This window comes from Lagenorhynchus albirostris, chromosome 15 (assembly GCF_949774975.1).
Source record: "Lagenorhynchus albirostris chromosome 15, mLagAlb1.1, whole genome shotgun sequence".
NCBI classification, from domain to species: domain Eukaryota; kingdom Metazoa; phylum Chordata; class Mammalia; order Artiodactyla; family Delphinidae; genus Lagenorhynchus; species Lagenorhynchus albirostris.
The window spans coordinates 21,576,920-21,595,259 of record NC_083109.1 but is presented as its reverse complement, the minus strand read 5'-3'; the positions used below and the strand labels follow the sequence as shown (position 1 = coordinate 21,595,259).

The 18,340-nt window shown below is 42.4% G+C and overlaps 1 protein-coding gene across 17 annotated transcripts in view; it reads left to right on the top strand.

Annotated features, from left to right (window-relative positions):
• RPRD1B (regulation of nuclear pre-mRNA domain containing 1B) overlaps positions 1-18,340 on the top strand; it is a 77,015-nt gene that overhangs the window by 16,378 nt on the left and 42,297 nt on the right. For all 17 annotated transcript variants that reach the window (XR_009535267.1, XR_009535257.1, XR_009535256.1 and 14 more), the window contains 3 exons: positions 6,361-6,473; positions 8,031-8,157; positions 14,473-14,648. Coding sequence is in view for 2 of the 17 variants with exons in the window: in XM_060123026.1 (XP_059979009.1) it covers positions 6,361-6,473; positions 8,031-8,157; positions 14,473-14,648 (416 nt within the window). In the remaining 15 variants the exon portion in view is untranslated. The remainder of the gene's footprint in view (positions 1-6,360; positions 6,474-8,030; positions 8,158-14,472; positions 14,649-18,340) is intronic.

Sequence of the window (18,340 nt, the reverse complement as noted above, 5' to 3'; positions counted from 1 at the left end):
GTATGAATCCCAGCTCTGTCATTTCCAAGCTGTGTGACCTTGGGCATGGCATTTGACCTCTCTGAGCCTCAGGTTCTCACTGTACAGTATGGCTATTATTATGGCTAGTAGTAATACCTCATAGGGTTGTGTGAGGATTACTTGAGATAATGAAGGTAAGATGTTATTAATGTGATCATATGACTTCTATTTGGTACCCCCTCCCAGTTCTAATATCTAATATTCTGAGTTTCTAAATACAAACCAATAGCAAAAGTAGGAGGAGTCATGTTAGTATGTTCAGTCCCCCAGATTTTGTGCAAGGCTGGCGAGCATGGTGGTTAAGAGCACAAGCTCTAGGCTCAGCTTACCAGGTTCAGGTCTGGACCTGGCCATTCAGTTCAGTGAGATGATATGGGTAGAGTGCTTTCAGAACTGTGCCTCAAGTGTCAGCCCTTTGTTGCATATCTTTTTCTCTCTACAAGTAAAGGTAAATGTGCTTTTTAAAGAAAACTCCCTTATTTTGCAGGGAGGGGACAAAGAATGAGGGAGCTCTTGGAAACAGTATTTCCTGATTCTTTTTTCATTATAAAAGTAATATAGAAATGGAAATAAAAACAAAAGTAAACAAATGGGACCTAATGAAACTTAAAAGCTTTTGCACAGCAAAGGAAAACATAAACAAGATGAAAAGACAACCTCAGAATGGGAGAAAATATTTGCAAATGAAGCAACTGATAAAAGGATTAATCTCCAAAATTTACAAGCAGCTCAATATCAAAAAAACAAACAACCCAATCCAAAAATGGGCAGAAGACCTAAACAGACATTTCTCCAAAGAAGATACACAGATTGCCAACAAACACATGAAAAGATGCTCAACATCACTAATCATTAGAGAAATGCAGATCAAAACTACAATGCGGTATCACCTCACACCGGTCAGAATGGCCATCATCAAAAAATCTACAAACAATAAATGCTGGAGAGGGTGTGGAGAAAAGGGAACCCTCTTGCACTGTTGGTGGGAATGTAAATTGATACAGCCACTATGGAGAACAGTGTGGAGGTTCCTTAAAAAACTAAAAATAGAACTACCATATGATCCAGCAATCCCACTGCTGGGCATATACCCTGAGAAAACCATAATTCAAAAAGAGTCATGTACCACAATGTTCCTTGCAGCTCTGTTGACAATAGCCAGGACATGGAAGCACCTAAGTGTCCATCAACAGATGAATGGATAAAAGAAGATGTGGCACATATATACAATGGAATATTACTCAGCCATAAAAAGAAATGAAACTGAGTTGTTGTTGTTGTTTTTAAGATTTTCTTTTTTTTTTTAAATTAATTTATTTATTTTTGACTGTGTTGTGTCTTCGTTTCTGTGTTAAGGCTTTCTCTAGCTGCAGCAAGCAGGGGCCACTCTTCATCGTGGTGCGCGGGCCTCTCACTGTCTCGGCCTCTCTTGTTGCAGAGCACAGGCTCCAGATGCGCAGGCTCAGTAATTGTGGCTCACGGGCCTAGTTTCTCTGCGGCATGTGGGCTCTTCCCAGACCAGGGCTCGAACCCGTGTCCCCTGCATTGGCAGGCAGACTCTCAACCACTGCGCCACTAGGGAAGCCCGAAACTGAGTTATTTGTAGTGAGGTGGATGGACCTAGAGACTTATACAAAGTGAAATAAGTCAGGAGGAGAAAAACAAATACCGTATGCTAACACATATATATGGAATCTTAAAAAAAAAAAAGTTTTTGAAGAACCTAGGGGCAGGACAGGAATAAAGACGCAGACATAGAGAATGGACTTGAGGACACAGGGAAGGGGGAGGGTAAGCTAGTGAGAGAAGTGAGAGAATGGCGTGGACTTATATACACTACCAAATGTAAAATAGCTAGCTAGTGGGAAGCAGCTGCACAGCACAGGGAGATCAGCTCGGTGCTTTGTGACCACCTAGAGGGGTGGGATAGGGAGGGTGGGAGGGAGAAACAAGAGGGAGGGGATATGGGGATATATGTATATGTATGGCTGATTCATTTTGTTATAAAGCAGAAACTAACACACCATTGTAAAGCAATTATACTCCAATAAAGATGTTATAAAAAAAAGTAATATAAAATCTGTGGGGGGAGTTTCCTTATTTTCTTTTTTCAATCCTAGAAATTTCAAGTGGATTATTTAGAAGATCCAGCTTTACGGGTAGATGACTGCATTTTGTAATGTGATTTGGGATCCTTCAGACTAACTTTTTGCCTTAAAATTAGTTTCACAGTCTGCCATAGTGTCTGAAATTCTATCACAGGTCTCTAAGAGGCATACCATAAACCCTTAGGTAACCAGATTACTTGAAGGTTAGCTAGTACAAGGCCCAGTGAAGACACAGGGATGTGTTGAAGGATAGAACAGAAGGTGTGCAATAAGGACAGAAGGTTTTCGGTCCCTGTAGTGTTTGCCCTGCCTATAAACAGAGTGGTTGAGGAAGTGAAAAAAGGAGTGAGTGTAACACCTGTGGTCAGAGCCGAATTGATAGTGGAAGGTACCTGATGTGAAGTTCAGACACAGGAACAGGACTGGCAGATTTCCCGGGTCATTTTAATGGTTGTCCGACTTGATTGAGAATTCTGGGCCTTCTCGCTGCTAATTCTGTACACATGAGCAGGGGAGAGTCTGGTTTGTGTAAAGGGAAGCAGGGATAGTCATTTCCGGCACAGCACTAGGACCTTGCAGTCGCTGTGCTTCCTCTGCCTTCAAGAAGTTTCAGACTCAGGTGTGTTGACACTTTCCTGGGTATAATAGCGATGTAAAGGAATAAGACACTTGCTGTTTCGATCAGAGAGGTAAGGCCTGTGCCTGCCAGTTGCCACGAAAGTGGCAAGGGCCCAGCGCTTTCAAAGAGAGGCCCCGATGCTGTGGGGGCTGGAGGGAGAGGATGACAGTCTGAAGGGAGTGCTCAATGTGGTTCTGCCGTTACCATCACCAAGGAGACTTTGAACTTAGGTGGCCTTTTCAGGGTTTTGAGTAGAGGCATGATGGGGTGAGAGCTCAGCTCTAGGAAGATGGTGTAGTCTAAGTTGCAAGAGTGACTAGAAGAGGCAGAGAGCCCAGATAGGACAGCGGTCTGGACAAGGCTTGTGAAAGGACAGGTGGCTGATAAGAGGCTTTGGGAAGGAGCAGAAAGAGGATGTAAGGAAGAATTCCTCACAATTGTGGAATCTGCCAGAAGTTGGGACTTTGGGAAAGATTCCACTGTTCTCCAAGGCATTGTACCTGGAAGATGGGGCCAGTGGCAGTGTTCATAATGGTAGTAGTTAGCTCAGGAAAGGAGCCTTGTGGGGGAAATGATGAATAATTTATTTCCAGTAGGTCCTCTAGTGGAGATACGAGAGAACTGGAAAAGTAGGATGATAACGGTTACCTCCTGTTATACCCTCTTCCATCAGGATGGCGAAGGACAGAAATGGCCCTAAAATTGTCATCAGTTTGATTTTGGTTTTGCATTGCTAGAAGTGAGTGGCAGCATGAAGTGGTAAAAAGAACTCCAGATTAGGAGACAGAAGCTTTTTGCTGTAGGACCCAGACTTAGACTAATGAGCTCTCTGGCTTTGGACACACCACAGCCGGTGGGCCTTGATATTCTCATGAAAAATGAGGTGGGGAGCAGTGGGGAAAGCAAATACATAGGTCTGCCTAAGGCCTTCCAGTGCCAAAATTCAGTGATTCTGAGTGTCCTGAGATGTTCAGTGATGTGTGGTTTTTATATATAATAATTTCTGGATGAGAGTTGGAAAACTGAAGGATTCAAGTTTTATATTTTTTTCTACCTTCTTTAGTGTTTAACAATTATTTATTGAGCATTCTTCTAGGTGTTTGGAAGTAGAACAATACTGTAAATTTTTTTTTTTTTTTGCTCTTATGCTTACATTCTCTAGTGGCTACTCATCAAACATGGCCACTTTGATGCTGTAATGGCTAAATGTTTACACAAGTCATACCACACACTACACATTAATTAGGCAGCCACTGTGTGCAACGTACTGTTAGATATTTCATATGCAGATTATATCCTTATAGATTTTCTGTTTGAAAAATAACAGCCATCCTTGCTTTGCATAGGAGTGCAGGACTGTAAAAATGACCATTCAAGCTGAAACCGTACAGAGTGATCTTAATAATCAATGGGAAAAATTACAATTATTCTGTGACTTAAAATTTTTTATCGAAGAATTAAAAACACTGTTGATTACAGTTGTATAGGAAAACAAAAAAATAGTAAAATTAAGACTTATTTAGCTGTAACATAAATTAGAAACACTGTGAGTTAAAGTGTTTATTTCTCTGTAACAAACTTACTAAGAGCGGTTTGAACAAAGCTTGTTGCATCTTTTCCATCTTTGTCATACTCCTTCCTAAATGTGGATCAGCTTCCAACATTCTATCCTTTGTGCTTTCAGTGTTGTGAAGTGTATCAGAGTTCCTTTAAAGTGAAGTTTTTTGTCAGCATCACTTCCTCTGGGACATTGTCATCCTTTTCATCACAGCCACATTCTTCAGTTATGTTGATGAGTTGACCTTCACTAAATTCCTCTGGCTGCGAATCCAGGGTCTCCAGAAGAGCACGGCAGTGCCGGCATCCCCACAGCCAGCTGTTTCTTCTACAGCCCCATTTGTGTTCCACGCAAACTTCATTTCCAGCGTTAACTTTCGTCTTAGTTTCTTTGCTGCTCTTTCATCTTTGTCAGTCAGTTCCCTGTTTTGATTATTTATTTTTATAAAATGTCACGTGGATTTTGTCACTGGGAGACTAACAACACAACTAAACACTTTGTTGTCTGTGTGTGAACTGAATAACGGAGGTGCAGTAACCAATTACTGACCTTGGGAGAAGTGATGCAGTCACTTATCATGATGCATTTCTATTATTTATGTGATGATTTGTGGACTAAAGTTAGCAGCGAGGGTTTGTTGTTTATGCAATTACACAGAGTAAATATGCCATGGTAACTGAAATTTGAACTCTGTTGTTGGGGGAATAGTGTCATTTAACCAAACTGTGGTAATAAATCTGTGCATAATAGAACAGTGCAAAGACAGGACTGCCGGTAATGCAAATGCTGCTGTTTCTCTTCGTTAGTAGAACAAACAAAAACATTAAGAAAAAATAAAATCCACAATATTGACTTGACTTTCACGTCAAACATAGCCTGGTCAGTTAATATGTAAGGTAGAGAACAGGAACTACATCCTGGGTTCCAGAAGAAAATGTTGAATCAAGCAGGAAGTGTACATGATTCTGTTTATATCTCACAGAGTTCTGAGGCAGGTGCATGGTGACCCTCATTTGACAGATGAGGTGGAAATTGTGTGATGCTAAGTAAGTTGAATTCAGTGGAAAGAGCGCAGATTTTGAAATCATACCATTACATGAGTTATTTAGCCTCTCTGGGTCTTCATTTTCTCATCTCTAAAGTGGAGATACTATTGTACATCTTAGAATTGTTGGAGGGATCAAATGTAAAGAAGCAATTGCAGTGCCTGGCACATGTTAGGCATCCAATAGTTTCTTTACTTTCCAAACCTGAATTTCTCATTTAGATTTATGTCCCTCAGTTGTTTGGCATTTATTTTGTATTGTCCAATTTAATGCAAAAGGAATGATTTTGGAGTTAACACATCTGTCGTAACAATTTAAAAGCACGTGGTACGGATAATAAAAAAATGTAACCTGCTAGCCTCAGAAGTGGTTAATTTTAAAATGGTGACTTATGTAATTTCTCTCAGTAATATGTCATAATGCTCAGGAATGGTTATTTTAAATTTTAAGGTATAACTAGGTTTGTTTTGTTCTTAAAGGGATAGTTTAAAGGATGTTTGTTTTTAGAGCTTTTGACACAATTTTATTGCTGGGTCTCTCTACTACTTATTTTCTGAAGTGACCCTGGAAAGCGTAAAGTATCTCATTTTGTACACGGTATATTCCCTACAGACCCTTGCACACAACAGCTTGCTTCATTACACGTTACATTTTCTGATGAGGTTTCTTACCTTTTTACTTCTCCTATTAACTTTTTTTTTTTAAGATAATGACGTTTTTAATGAAATGTGTTAGTTTGGTAAATTTCACTTTTAGATGCTTTTTTTCAGTAGTATTTTTCCAGTGAGTCAATCTGAGATGACAGACTCAGGCCATTTTGACTCTTTTCAGTAATGTAGAGAATGACCACCAATTGAAAATAAGTGGCTTAAAGGTTAATGTTAAGCCATCTCTGGAAGTGTACACCCCTTCTACCCTTTCTTACTTGCAACCCATTGTGCATAGCATTTGACTCTTACCTGTACAGGCTGTGGTGATGCAAATTTGTCACTTTTTTCTTTCCTCTAGCAACAGAGGAGAAGAAATCTCTAAAGCGAACTTTTCAGCAAATACAAGAGGAGGAGGATGACGACTACCCTGGAAGCTACTCTCCCCAAGATCCTTCTGCAGGACCCCTCTTGGTATGTCTTGACCCCCAGAGAGTAGGGCAGAGTGGCTTGAAGTGACCTCTAGTTGAAGATTCTGGCCACAGGGTGGCGCCAGTGACCAATAGTATGGAATCACCAGAGGGCAGCTCTTGGCACTGGGTGCAAGATCCACCTAATGAAGCTTGCCAGACAGCAGGCTTGATTTTGTCTCTGCACGCCCTGAATCTGGGATGGACTTGTAAGAGTACTTGGATTTGGGTTTTTTCACTCCTAGAAATTGAAACTATTCTTTAAAAAAATAGACTTTTGTAAAGGGGTAATGTTACAAAGGCATTCAAAAGTCCTCTACCATCGCTTGTCTCCAATAGCATGGCTGTTTCTTATAAGTAAACAACATATTAGTTTCTAAGGACAGTCTGTGTAGCAGTAGCAAATTTACTACACTATAACCTATTCAAATATTAAAACAGGGAGCTAGCACTTATTGAGTTTTTAGCCGTGTATCTGCATTGTTTGACCCTTTGTGTAAGTTAGTTCATGAACTCTGTGTGGTTGGTTTTAGCTGTTTGTTTATGTAGTTATTCATTTACAGTCAAAGGAAGTGAGGCTCAAGGAGACAGATTAAGTAACTTGCCCAGTGTTCTAATTGAATCTGGGTCTGACTGACTGCAGAGCCCATGCTCTTTTCACTGAGTTGCACTGCCTCTCATTTTGCCTAAAACAGCTTTATTTTATTACACGTGGGAGTGTTTAAGGCTTGTGTAAATAGGAAGCATGTCTGATCTGTGTTACGTTAAAATGTTGAATTAGTCCGGGGGGTCAAATGAAAGCAGTGTTAGGCCATATATCTTTGCATTTAAAAACTTTCAAGAGAACAGCCTGAATTACCAACTTTCAGGATAACCTGACTACCATCTACATGGTAGCCTTAGGGTCATTATGGACTAGCTAACCTGTCAGCAGCGTGTGTTTCCTGACAATTAAAAAAAACCCTTTCTGGTATTTACAGAAGATGCATTCTTGGTTTGCTCTTCTTGCTTTTCTTCCCTCTTTGTTTGTAACTAATGAGCTTGACACAGTTAATTTTGGGAGTGACTGCCCAAATCAAAAATGTCATCTTTGTGATATTCATTTTGTAGTGCAAATTCAAGAAAGAATTGAAGTTGGTAGTGTCATTTCATTTAATCAGTCAACACACAAATTGCTAAGCATTTGACATGTATACTTTTATTCTAAACTGGAGGCCATTCTGTACCAGCGATCATGCATCCTTTGAAACTAAACAGTATGAACCAGACTCCATTTTCTTAAGTTGCCAAAAACATGTTCTTTAAAAAAATTCTTTTTCACAGTTATGTAGAATTTCTTTTGTGTTCTACCATGGACTTAGAAAAATTATGTACATTCTCTTAGAATTTGTATCATTGACTTCAGTATACACTCTGGGATAAGAGCAATGATTTTTTTAAACGTCAGGGATGATCATATTTAGAATTTGCCTCCACCTTGTTTAACTCCAGCTAAGTTTCTTTACACCCCATATCCCCATATGTCTTAATGGATAGTGTTGTTTGTGTTTTCATTGTACAGACTGAGGAACTAATCAAAGCTTTGCAGGACCTGGAAAATGCTGCATCAGGGGATGCTACTGTCCGACAGAAAATTGCTTCTTTACCCCAGGAAGTGCAAGATGTTTCTCTTTTGGAAAAAATAACAGGTGAGAAGGTAGTTTGGGTGAAAGATGAGGGGAGAGAGACATATCTCCAATGCATCAAACCCCAGGACATGCTTATGTCTGCAAATACAGACCTTCCACATGGTGTTGGGTTCTCTGTCATCTTGGGATTTGCAAACATAACTTACATGCTGAACAAAGAAGCTGCTGGAATAGTCCGAGCTTGAATAGTGACTCTAGGAATTATTTCAGAAATGCTAGCATGCTACAGCCTGTGGTACTCAGTACAAGTAAGGTCTTTTGAAACCACAGTGCAAATTATGTGTGTGGGGGGCAGACGGGGGGAAGGCATTAAACTCATGACCCTTTCCAAAAAAAAAAAATTGTGATTCAGTGCTGTGACTTCTACATTGTCCACTGACATACCCCATAGGTGATAGTGCCTTCAGTGCCAAGAACTCCAGGTTTGTATTGTTAGTCATGTCATTTTGCCCTCTTGATGATCACCCCCAATTAAACAGGGAGGGGCAGTTGGCATTTTCCCGCTTTATGCGTGGGCTGTTGAGAGGAAGGAGTGAAGTGCGAACTCATGTAGAGTATGCTCTGCGCCAGGTGCTTCTGCCAGCCTAGGCTGCAGAGCCTGTGTTCTTCCCGTTACAAAAGCTCGAACCTTTTGTTCCACTCTCGTCCGAGGGCCACCATTTTCTCCTTCCAGTCCCTTACCTTGGCTGCTTCACTCATTTCCTCCATATCCATTTAAAGGAAATCGAGGTTACTCATGAAATACTCCTTCACTCAACAGACATTTGAGGCACCCCATGTGGCATCTGCTCTAGGGGCCGCACCCACATCCCATCACAGGTTAAGTGCCCCAAAGGAAAGGAAAGCCAGAGGTGTGGGGGTGGAGGCGCTGTTCCAAAAGTGCCCAGGGAGGTCTTCCTGATGAGATGGGCTTTGATCAGAGCCCCCCACCCCCGGCCCCATGAAGAAGCAAGCTGTGAGGAGACCTAAGGGAAGGCAGTGCCCCCCAGGTGGAGGGAGCGGTACCCGGCAAGACCTTCAGGCAGGAGTGTGCTTAGTTGGAGAAGACGACACGGAGGCCTCTTGGGCTTGCTCTCTCTACTGCCACCATCCCTCACCCCAACAATTAAACCCACTGGATTTAACAGCCTGTTGATGCCACAGTCTGTCAATCTTTCCACCTTTTCCCAGCCTTTACTCCCCTTATGGCCTCGTTTTCTTCATTACTCAGCTTGGAGTTGTTATACTTAGAGTCTTTATAATCACTCTCTCACACACACCCTCAGTCCCTTTTGCTCTTTTTTCCCTTCACTCTAGTCTCGTGGCAAAACCCCAACTTTTCTCCTGGTTAAATCCAACTTTGTTGTTGTTATAAGGACCACCTCATTTATTCTTACTGTCAGAATCACAATCTGCAAAATTGGAAGCAAATTAATATAAAACTAGCAGTGTATATAAATCATTTGTTTTCACTGACTTAAAGGATTTATATGGCTTTTAAAAATTATTTATTTATTTTGATTTTTAATTATGGTGAACTACATCTAACAAAATTCACCGTCTTAACCATTCTTAAGTGTGCCACTCAGAAGTGTTAAGTACATTCACGTTGTGCAACCAATTTCAAGAACTCTCTTCATCTTGCAGAACTGAAGCTCTATACCATTAAATAACAACTCATTTCCCCCACCCCAGCTCCTGGCGGTCACCGTTCACAACTAAATGTGGCTGGGCAAAACAAATAAACACTGGCTCACTTCTCTTCCTATTTCTGTGGATGAGCATGCTGTTTTCTAAAGCAGCCCCTCTGCCTGTTAGACCTATTCCTTCTCACCTACTCAAGAACACTGCTCCAACAATTCTCCCCTTTTCTCCTGCATCTCCAGTTTTTTTTTCCCCTTTACTGGATCATTCTCCATAGCATAAAAACGTGTATTTTTTTCCCCATTTGGGAAAAATTTTTTTCTTGACCCATATCTTCCTCCAGCTACCATCTCATTTCTCTGTTCTTTATAGCAAAACATTCTAATATAGATCGCCAGCGCTCATCTGTCTCCATCCGTGCCCCGTACCCGGCCCGCCTGCCCGTTTTCTTTTGGTTCCACATCACTGACTCTGCTCTTATTAGTGTTGCTGGTGACTTCCATATTGCTGAAATTCAGTGGTGAATTTTTTGCCCAATCTTAACTTGATCTCAGTAACATTTGGCCCAGTTGATCATTTCTTCTTCCTGAAAATACTTTCTCACTTGGTATGGTAGACAGAATAATGATCCGCCAAAATGTCCATGTCCTAATCCTCAGAACCTGTGAATATATTATCTTATATAGGAAAAGGGACTTTGTGGATGTGACTGAGTTAAGGATCTTGAGGTGGAGAGATTATCCTGGCTTAGTCAAGTGGGCCCGGTCCTTATAAGAGGGAGGTAGGAGGGCAAGAGTCAGAGGAGCTGTGACTGTGGAAGCAGAAGTTAGAGAGATGCATTTTGAAGATGGAGGAAGGGGCCATGATAATGAATATTAAGACAATCCATTTATGTTGTTTTAAGCCACCAGGTTTGTGGTGATATGTTAGAGCAGCAGGAGGAAGCTGGGACTGCATATTCTCCTAGCATTCCTCCCCTCTCTCTGATTGTGTCTTTTCAGTCTCCTTTGCTGGTTTCTTCCCTTCTCCTTCACCTCTTAATTTTGAGTAATTAGCCCTCTTTCCTAGTTAGTTTCACTGACAGTTCCTCTCATTCTGTTCGGTGACTTTAAATAACAATTTTTATGCTAATGATCCCCTAATTTATATTTCTAGTGTTGACCTGTCCCTTGAACTTGAGACCCATATATCCAGCCTCCTGCTCAGTGTTACTATTTGGATAGCTCGAAAGACATTTCAGATTTGACCTGTCTGAAACCAAACTTCTCATCTTCCCTCCAAAATTTCTCTCACGGTCTTTTCCATCTCAGTAGATGACCCCCTCATAATTCCTGTTGATCTGGGCTACAACTTGTATCTGGCACCTTGTTACCATCTCCGCTGCTGCCACCTGGTGTGAGTCACCACCTTCACTTGAACTATCACAGTACCCTCCTATCTGCTCTCCCTGCTGCCTGCTTGTCCCCCAGTCATCTTTCTGTCATCACCATAGTAACCAGAGTGATCTGCTAAAATGGAAGTTGGATCGTGTCCCCCCTCTGCTCAGAACACTCTAGTCATATGGGTTCCTTGCTAGGCACTTTCCCCTCCAAAGGCCTTTGTACTTGGCTGTTTCCTCTACCTGGAATGATCTTCCCCAGATAGTCACATGGCTTGTTCTCTCACTACCTCCAGCCCTTGGTTTCTGTATCACCTCAGTGAAGCCTACCCTGGCTACCTTTTTTCTTTTTTTTCCCTTTGGCTGCATTGGGTCTTTGTTGCTGTGCACAGGCTTTCTCTAGTTGCAGCAAGTGGGGGCTACTCTTCGTTGTAGTGTGCGGGCTTCTGTTGCGGTGGCTTCTCTTGTTGCGGAGCTCAGGCTCTAGGCGCGCGGTCTTCAGTAGTTGCAGCATGCGGGCTCAGTAGTTGTGGCACGTGAGCCCTAGAGCACACGGGCTTCAGTAGTTGCAGTGGGTGGGTTCAGTAGTTGCAGTGTACGGGCTTCAGTAGTTGTGGCTCACAGGCTCTAGAGCTCAGGCTCAGTAGTTGCCGTGCCCGGGCTTAGTTGCTCCGTGGCATGTGGGATCGTCCCGGACCAGGGGTCGAACCTGTGTCCCCTGCATTGGCAGGCGGATTCTTTTTGTGTGTGTGTGTGTGTGGTACGTGGGCCTCTCACCGTTGGGGCCTCTCCCGCCGCGGAGCACAGGCTCCAGACACAGAGGCTCAGCGGCCATGGCTCACGGGCCCAGCCGCTCCGCAGCATGTGGGATCTTTCTGGACCGGGGCACGAACCCACGTGGCAGGCGGATTCTTAACCACTGCGCCACCAGGGAAGTCCCTGGCTACCTTATTTAAAATTGCCTTCCTCCCTCTGAATGCCCCATTTTTCCTCCTTTGCCTTATTTTTCTGTAGAGTTCTTATCTTCAGCTGGTAAATAACTAAAATATAGTGTATTACTTATTTCTCTTCCTCCCTGAGATTGTAAACTTGCAGGCAGAGAGTTTTTGTCCTTTGTGTTACCTTTTGACTCAGAGCCTAGAACAGTGTTGGACACACAATAGGAGCCCACATGTTCGTGAGGCTAATTGGAAGATTTGGAGTGTAAAATTTGATTGGAGTGAGTTTAGTGACAGCAGTAGGGGAGGAGGTGGGTACCAGGAGGATAGACAGCTCTCTTGAGAAGTTCTGCTTTAAGAGGATCAGGGATGTGGAGCAATAGCTAGAGAGTGACACACAGAAGATAGAGCAGCGTGTGTGTGTGCTGGTGGGGTGCTTCTGGAGGGAGAGAAGTTGATGAGGCATGGGGAAACGCAGGGGACAGACCCAGAAACTTGAGTCTTGGAGTAAGCAGGAGGGGGTGGGATGCCCACGCACAAGTGAAGGGCTGGCCAAAAGAGGACACAGCCCTCGTCTGTGTGGCTGGGAGGGTAGACAGAGCATGTGAGGACAGCCACAGGTAAGTTCTTCGAAGTGAGCATCTCGCTGCTACGTTTTGGCTGCATATTCTTCTATAGCTCATAAAACTATTGCAGCTTTTTCTGGTTTGTAATTATTTGTGTGAATGAATTATTTCCTTTGTACACTTCTTGGAGTGTAAAAAAATTGGTTTTGTTTATTTATTTTAATCTCAAAAATTAGTGTTTTCCTTGCCATTTTCTGCCACAGGCACTTACACATTTTAATGAATTAACCATTACAAACAATAGCTAAGCAGTGACAAAGCTAAAGCAGCCCACCCGCCCCAGCAGCTCAGTCCCAGGCCGCACTGCCAGTCTAGAAGAGTAAGTGTCCCGTCTGCTCCACCCTCCACGGCTGACGATGTCTCTTTCCTTTGTGTTCTCTTTGGCTCAGTGCTCCTCCACCAAGAACATCCTGTTGTTTCCCTGCCCCCAAGGAGCATAGAAGTACCTGATCTTTGACATCAGGCCTAATTTGGAATCCCTCAACAGTCCATCTTCCAGTATTCACGTAGAGAAGGCATCTAAAAGTCAGGCAGACTGTTTGCCAGAGAAACTGTGTTGGAATTCTTAAATCCCGGTTAACGTATGACAGTGCTGAGGTCTCTCATCTTGTCGACCTGTATTCATAGGAAGCACTGGATCTGTATCACTGTGTAACTCACTTTGAGTTTGTCCCATGGAACTACTGGAGTCTCTAGTGCTTTGTTTCAAAGCACCGATCTCTCTCGATCCTTTAAGGCCTTTTTAAAATGAGGTATACCTGCTTAAAAATTTTAATCTCACCATAACCACGTAATTAATTACATCACTTCTTTGAAATACAAATAGTCCTTTGTCTTTTCTTATCTCCTAATGTTGAGCCTTGTTCACCCCTTCTTCCCAAGGCTACCCTTTCTTTGATTCTTCCGCACAGTTTTTTCCCCAAACAATGAGTTGCAACCCATTAATTGGACCTGAAATCAGTCTGGTAGATAATGACCAACATTTTTTTTTTTTTTTATGGGTTAGAAGATAGAACACCCTGCACATACTAAGGAAAGTATTGTTTTATGAAACTTCTGTTTCTTTTATTTTTGTGTATTTATATAAAGTATTTCTCAGCGTGGGTCGCATTTGAAAGCTTCTTATCAGACCCTATATTTTGTTAAATAGAAGAGGTTTAAGGCTTACATAGTTTAAAAAGTAGAATCCTATAGGTCCATTTTATAGATGTGGTTTTGAGTCTCAGCTCCTCAGCAAAGAACCTGCTACTGAACCTGTCACTTTTGTTAAGTCTTAGTTTCCACACCCAAGAAATGAGTGCTTGCTTTTGTATTTCAGAGGGATATGCAAAGAATATTTAATGAAATAATATGAATGAAAGCACCTTTGAAATTCTCAGAGGCAGGGAAATATTGTTTCACAAATGACCTTAAATATCTCTTTCTGTTTATTTGTAGAGCTTTTGTCGCTATAGATATTTATTTATTTATATTTATTCATTTTTTGGTAGAAGCATTTAGAAATCATTTACCAGATTCCCCTCTTTGTACAATTGCCTCACTTCAGGTAATTCAGAAATGTCCCGTCTTGTTGACAGAAGTGAGTACCTTTGGATTTCTCTGTCAGCCAGTCCATTGTTTGTCTACAGGTTCTGGCCTGTTCTTGGACTTGAATGTTAGGAGAGAGACTAACCTCCCCCAGAAATGTTTGCAGTTATGCCTGTGTCATTGTATATTGTCTCTCTTTTTTTTTGGTCTCATTTGTACTTAGACAAAGAGGCAGCTGAACGTCTTTCAAAAACAGTAGATGAAGCATGTCTGTTACTAGCCGAATATAACGGGCGCCTGGCGGCAGAACTGGAAGACCGACGCCAGCTGGCTCGGATGTTGGTGGAGTACACCCAGAACCAGAAAGATGTTTTGTCAGAAAAGGAGAAAAAACTAGAAGTGAGTACATTGCAAGGCAGACCCAAACTTCCCAAGTTTCCCTTCCTGCAACCCACATTAGAAGGTTTTTATTATGCCTTAAATAACACGTTTTTTTTTCTTTTTAAAAAAATTCATGAGATGAGAACATCCATCAGATTTTTTAAAAAATTAATTAATTAATTTATTTTTGGCTGTGTTGCATCTTCATTGCTGCGCGCTGGCTTTCTCTAGTTGGCGGCGAGCGGGGGCCACTCTTCATTGTAGTGCGTGGGCTTCTCATCGCGGTGGCTTCTCTTGCTGCGGAGCACAGGCTTTAGGCACGCGGGCTCAGTAGTTGTGGCTCGCGGGCTCTAGAGCGCAGGCTCAGTAGTTGTGGTGCGTGGGCTTAGTTGCTCCATGGCATGTGGGATCTTCCCAGACCAGGGATTGAATCCGTGTCCCCTGCAGTGGCAGGCGGATTCTTAACCACTGCGCCACCAGGGAAGCCCCTCGATTATAGTTTTGAGTGAGTTAGAATTTGCCACTCAGTTTGTCAGGTCTATCAGAATTTATTGAAGGGCTTCTGAGCCTGTACTCTAGAGCCCACGAGCCGCAACTACCGAAGCTTGCGCACCTAAGAGCAGGTGCTCCGCAACAAGGGAAGCCACCGCAATGAGAAGCCCACGCACCGCAACGAAGAGTAGCCCCCGCTCGCCATAACTAGAGAAAGCCCGTACTCAGCAACAAAGATCCAATGCAGCCAAAAAAAGCCCAAAACGTATATTGAGGTACAGGAAGAATAGGCATTCAGCAAAACCAAAGAATGTTTGTTTGGTAATATTTGGGAAATGCTTGAAATTTTCTTTCTTTTGGGTTATACTGAGATTTATTTCCAACTTGTATCCTTGCTGAGGCCAATAAGTAGTGTGCCTCTAAGCTCTGTCTGCAGTCTGTTCTAAAATTCCACGTAAACATAGTGATGTTTATGGAGCCCAGTTCTCGTACTGTTGAGAAGGAACTAATTTCTACCCTGAGCTGACATTGTCTGAGTGCCCTTGGAGAGGGCCTTCAGAACTAGTTTCTCTAGTTTGCGTTTGTCTGGCTTCTTAATTAAATACGTGGTGGCTTATCCTCAGTCCTTTGAGATAACTGAACCGGCAGTGTGGACATTTGGGAACTTTTGCTTGCTTCCAGCTGCTACGCTTCCTTTTCAGGAGTGTCTGCCCTTCTTTTTCTCAAAGAGACGTGGAGAAGAGTTGCAGCCAGTGGTTTGGGAAGGGAAGACAGTTTTGAGTTGGAGAATCAGTCGCTTACTACAAGAAACAGAGTAGATTGGGGAGGGAGGGGATGGTCCCCCTCCCCCAGCCCTGTACTCAAAGAAACACATTCTCTGGCACAGAGGGAGGGAAAAGTGAGCTAGCCCTGTGGCTGACATGGTTGTGTTTGCCTTTCAACACAGTCACCTGACTTGTGTGGGGAAATGAAGGATGGACGCTCTTTACCATGTTACCTGCAATGACTACAGGAGCTGTGATGGGTAGTAGTGGTGGAAATTTCATATTCCTAGCCAGCTTGAAAGTGGAAGATGGGAAACGGCTATAAAAATAGTATGGCTTAGATTTAGAAATCAACACTGACCAGAAATCCTAAAGGGAGTTTGACAGGCAGTACCAGACGGTCATTTATCTGAAATGCTCATCTTTCACTGAGGAAGCATTTTCAGCACTGTGCCCTGGGACTAATAAGAGAGTGTAATTAATGATTCTGGTTGTAAGTCACCATGCCATCTGTTGAACTGCCCCTTGGCAACACATTAAGGGCTTTCTCTGATCTGTCAGACATTGATTATCATGAGCAGCTGCTGTTGGGTGGAACATGGCACGCTACCATAGAGGACAGAGTCTTTGAGAAGGAGATTGGGTTGGTAGCGTGAATTAACTCTTTGTACGTCTCCCTTCCTCATAGTTGCACTTCCTCCCTATATTTCTTGGGGGATCATTCTGGTTTCTGTAGAACCAGTGGTTTGCTAGATGCCACAAGAGGTCATTAAGGCAGAGAGATGGATCAGAGATTTGAGTGTGTTTTGTTGCTTTCCAGCCCAAATTTCTTTACTCATCTGGGCATTGGAATTCCATTGCTTTAAGAATCAGAATGGGTATGTCCCACCACTGGAAAGTACAGATTCTGAACTGCCAGTTCTTATTCCAAACCATGTCTCTCAGCCACATGAGCAAAACTATTCATCATAAAAGTGGAGCTAAATTTGCTACATTTAAAAAAACAAACTACTAGGTATAACATAAGATGTTGAAAGATGGTTTTAGTTCTTTCTTTATCCATGTTTGCTAAAAATATGAACGGTTTGCTCCCTAGAATCTGAGATTTTTCTCTCATATCCCATAATAGACTGGTCTTAATTCCATTATATCCTTACAGTGATGATAAAACTTGCTAAGTATGTGCCACTTGAAAGATGCATTATTACTATGAATTCTTATAAATCTTCCAAAGTCTCTTATTGATGAGGACAGTAAATAAAGTTACCTACCTTTTCAACTTTTTTTTTTTTTAATACTGCCAATACTTGTTTTAAAACTGCCACATGATGAAGTCTGCTTTTATTTTTTTCTTTTGTTTTGTTTTGTTTTGTTTTTGCGGTACGCGGGCCTCTCACTGTTGTGGCCTCTCCCATTGCGGAGCACAGGCTCCGGGCGCGCAGGCTCAGCGGCCATGGCTCATGGGCCCAGCCGCTCCGCAACATGTGGGATCTTCCCGGACCGGGGCACGAACCCGTATCCCCTGCATCGGCAGGCGGACTCTCAACCACTGCGCCACCAGGGAAGCCCTGCTTTTATTTTTTAATCTTTTCATTGCTGTCGGTGTAGAATATGGAATTCTTAGAACTCTAGAAATGTAATTATTTGCTTGAGGGTCTTTTCTTCCCAAAGTTCTAATTTGTTAACACGTAAGGTTTTTTTTTCCTTCAAGTTTATATCTTCCTTACGTAATAATCATACCTTTTTATTCTTTCACTTGAGAATTTTATGTTAGATTTCTCAGTGGCTTCTAAAGTTTGGGATAGGGAATATAATGATTCAGAGCCTAGGATGATTCAGACCCTGGGATGTAGAAGACAGAGTTATGGCTCACAGAGAGATTGTGTTTCTGCCCTCAAGGAAATCATATTCTTGAGTAAACAGCATCGGTGAACATAAAACCAAACTGAGGGATTGTATATAATATAGATCAAGGAGACAACTGGCAATTGTGATTGTGGTTTAAGGTTAAGTCCAAACTTCCTCGCAGGCACTAAAGCCTTTTCTTAAAAGGAAGTAGCAGTTGAAGAAGGGAAATATATTTATAAATGGAGAACAGCCAGGCTGGAGCAGACAGATTTATGAAAGGAGGCAAAGACAGAAGGTATGGGAGCGGGGTGCCGGAGCCCTCCTGTGGGAATTAGGCTCCATACTCTTTCAAGGACTGCTTACTCAGCCATGAAGTCAACAAAGCCCATGCCAGGCAGGAGGTAATCGGAGAGGAGCATGATGTACGCTCTCCCGTCAGTGAGCTTCCACTCTAGTGTGAGAAAAACAGCGAAAAAGGAGTTAAAGTAGAATGTGAGACATGTTCTAAGTAAGGGGACTGTCCTAACTCACTGTGTCTAAGTTAAAGTAGACCAAGGAAAAATGAATATGTTAATGTTTAACATTAATTTGATCCGAAGTTTATTT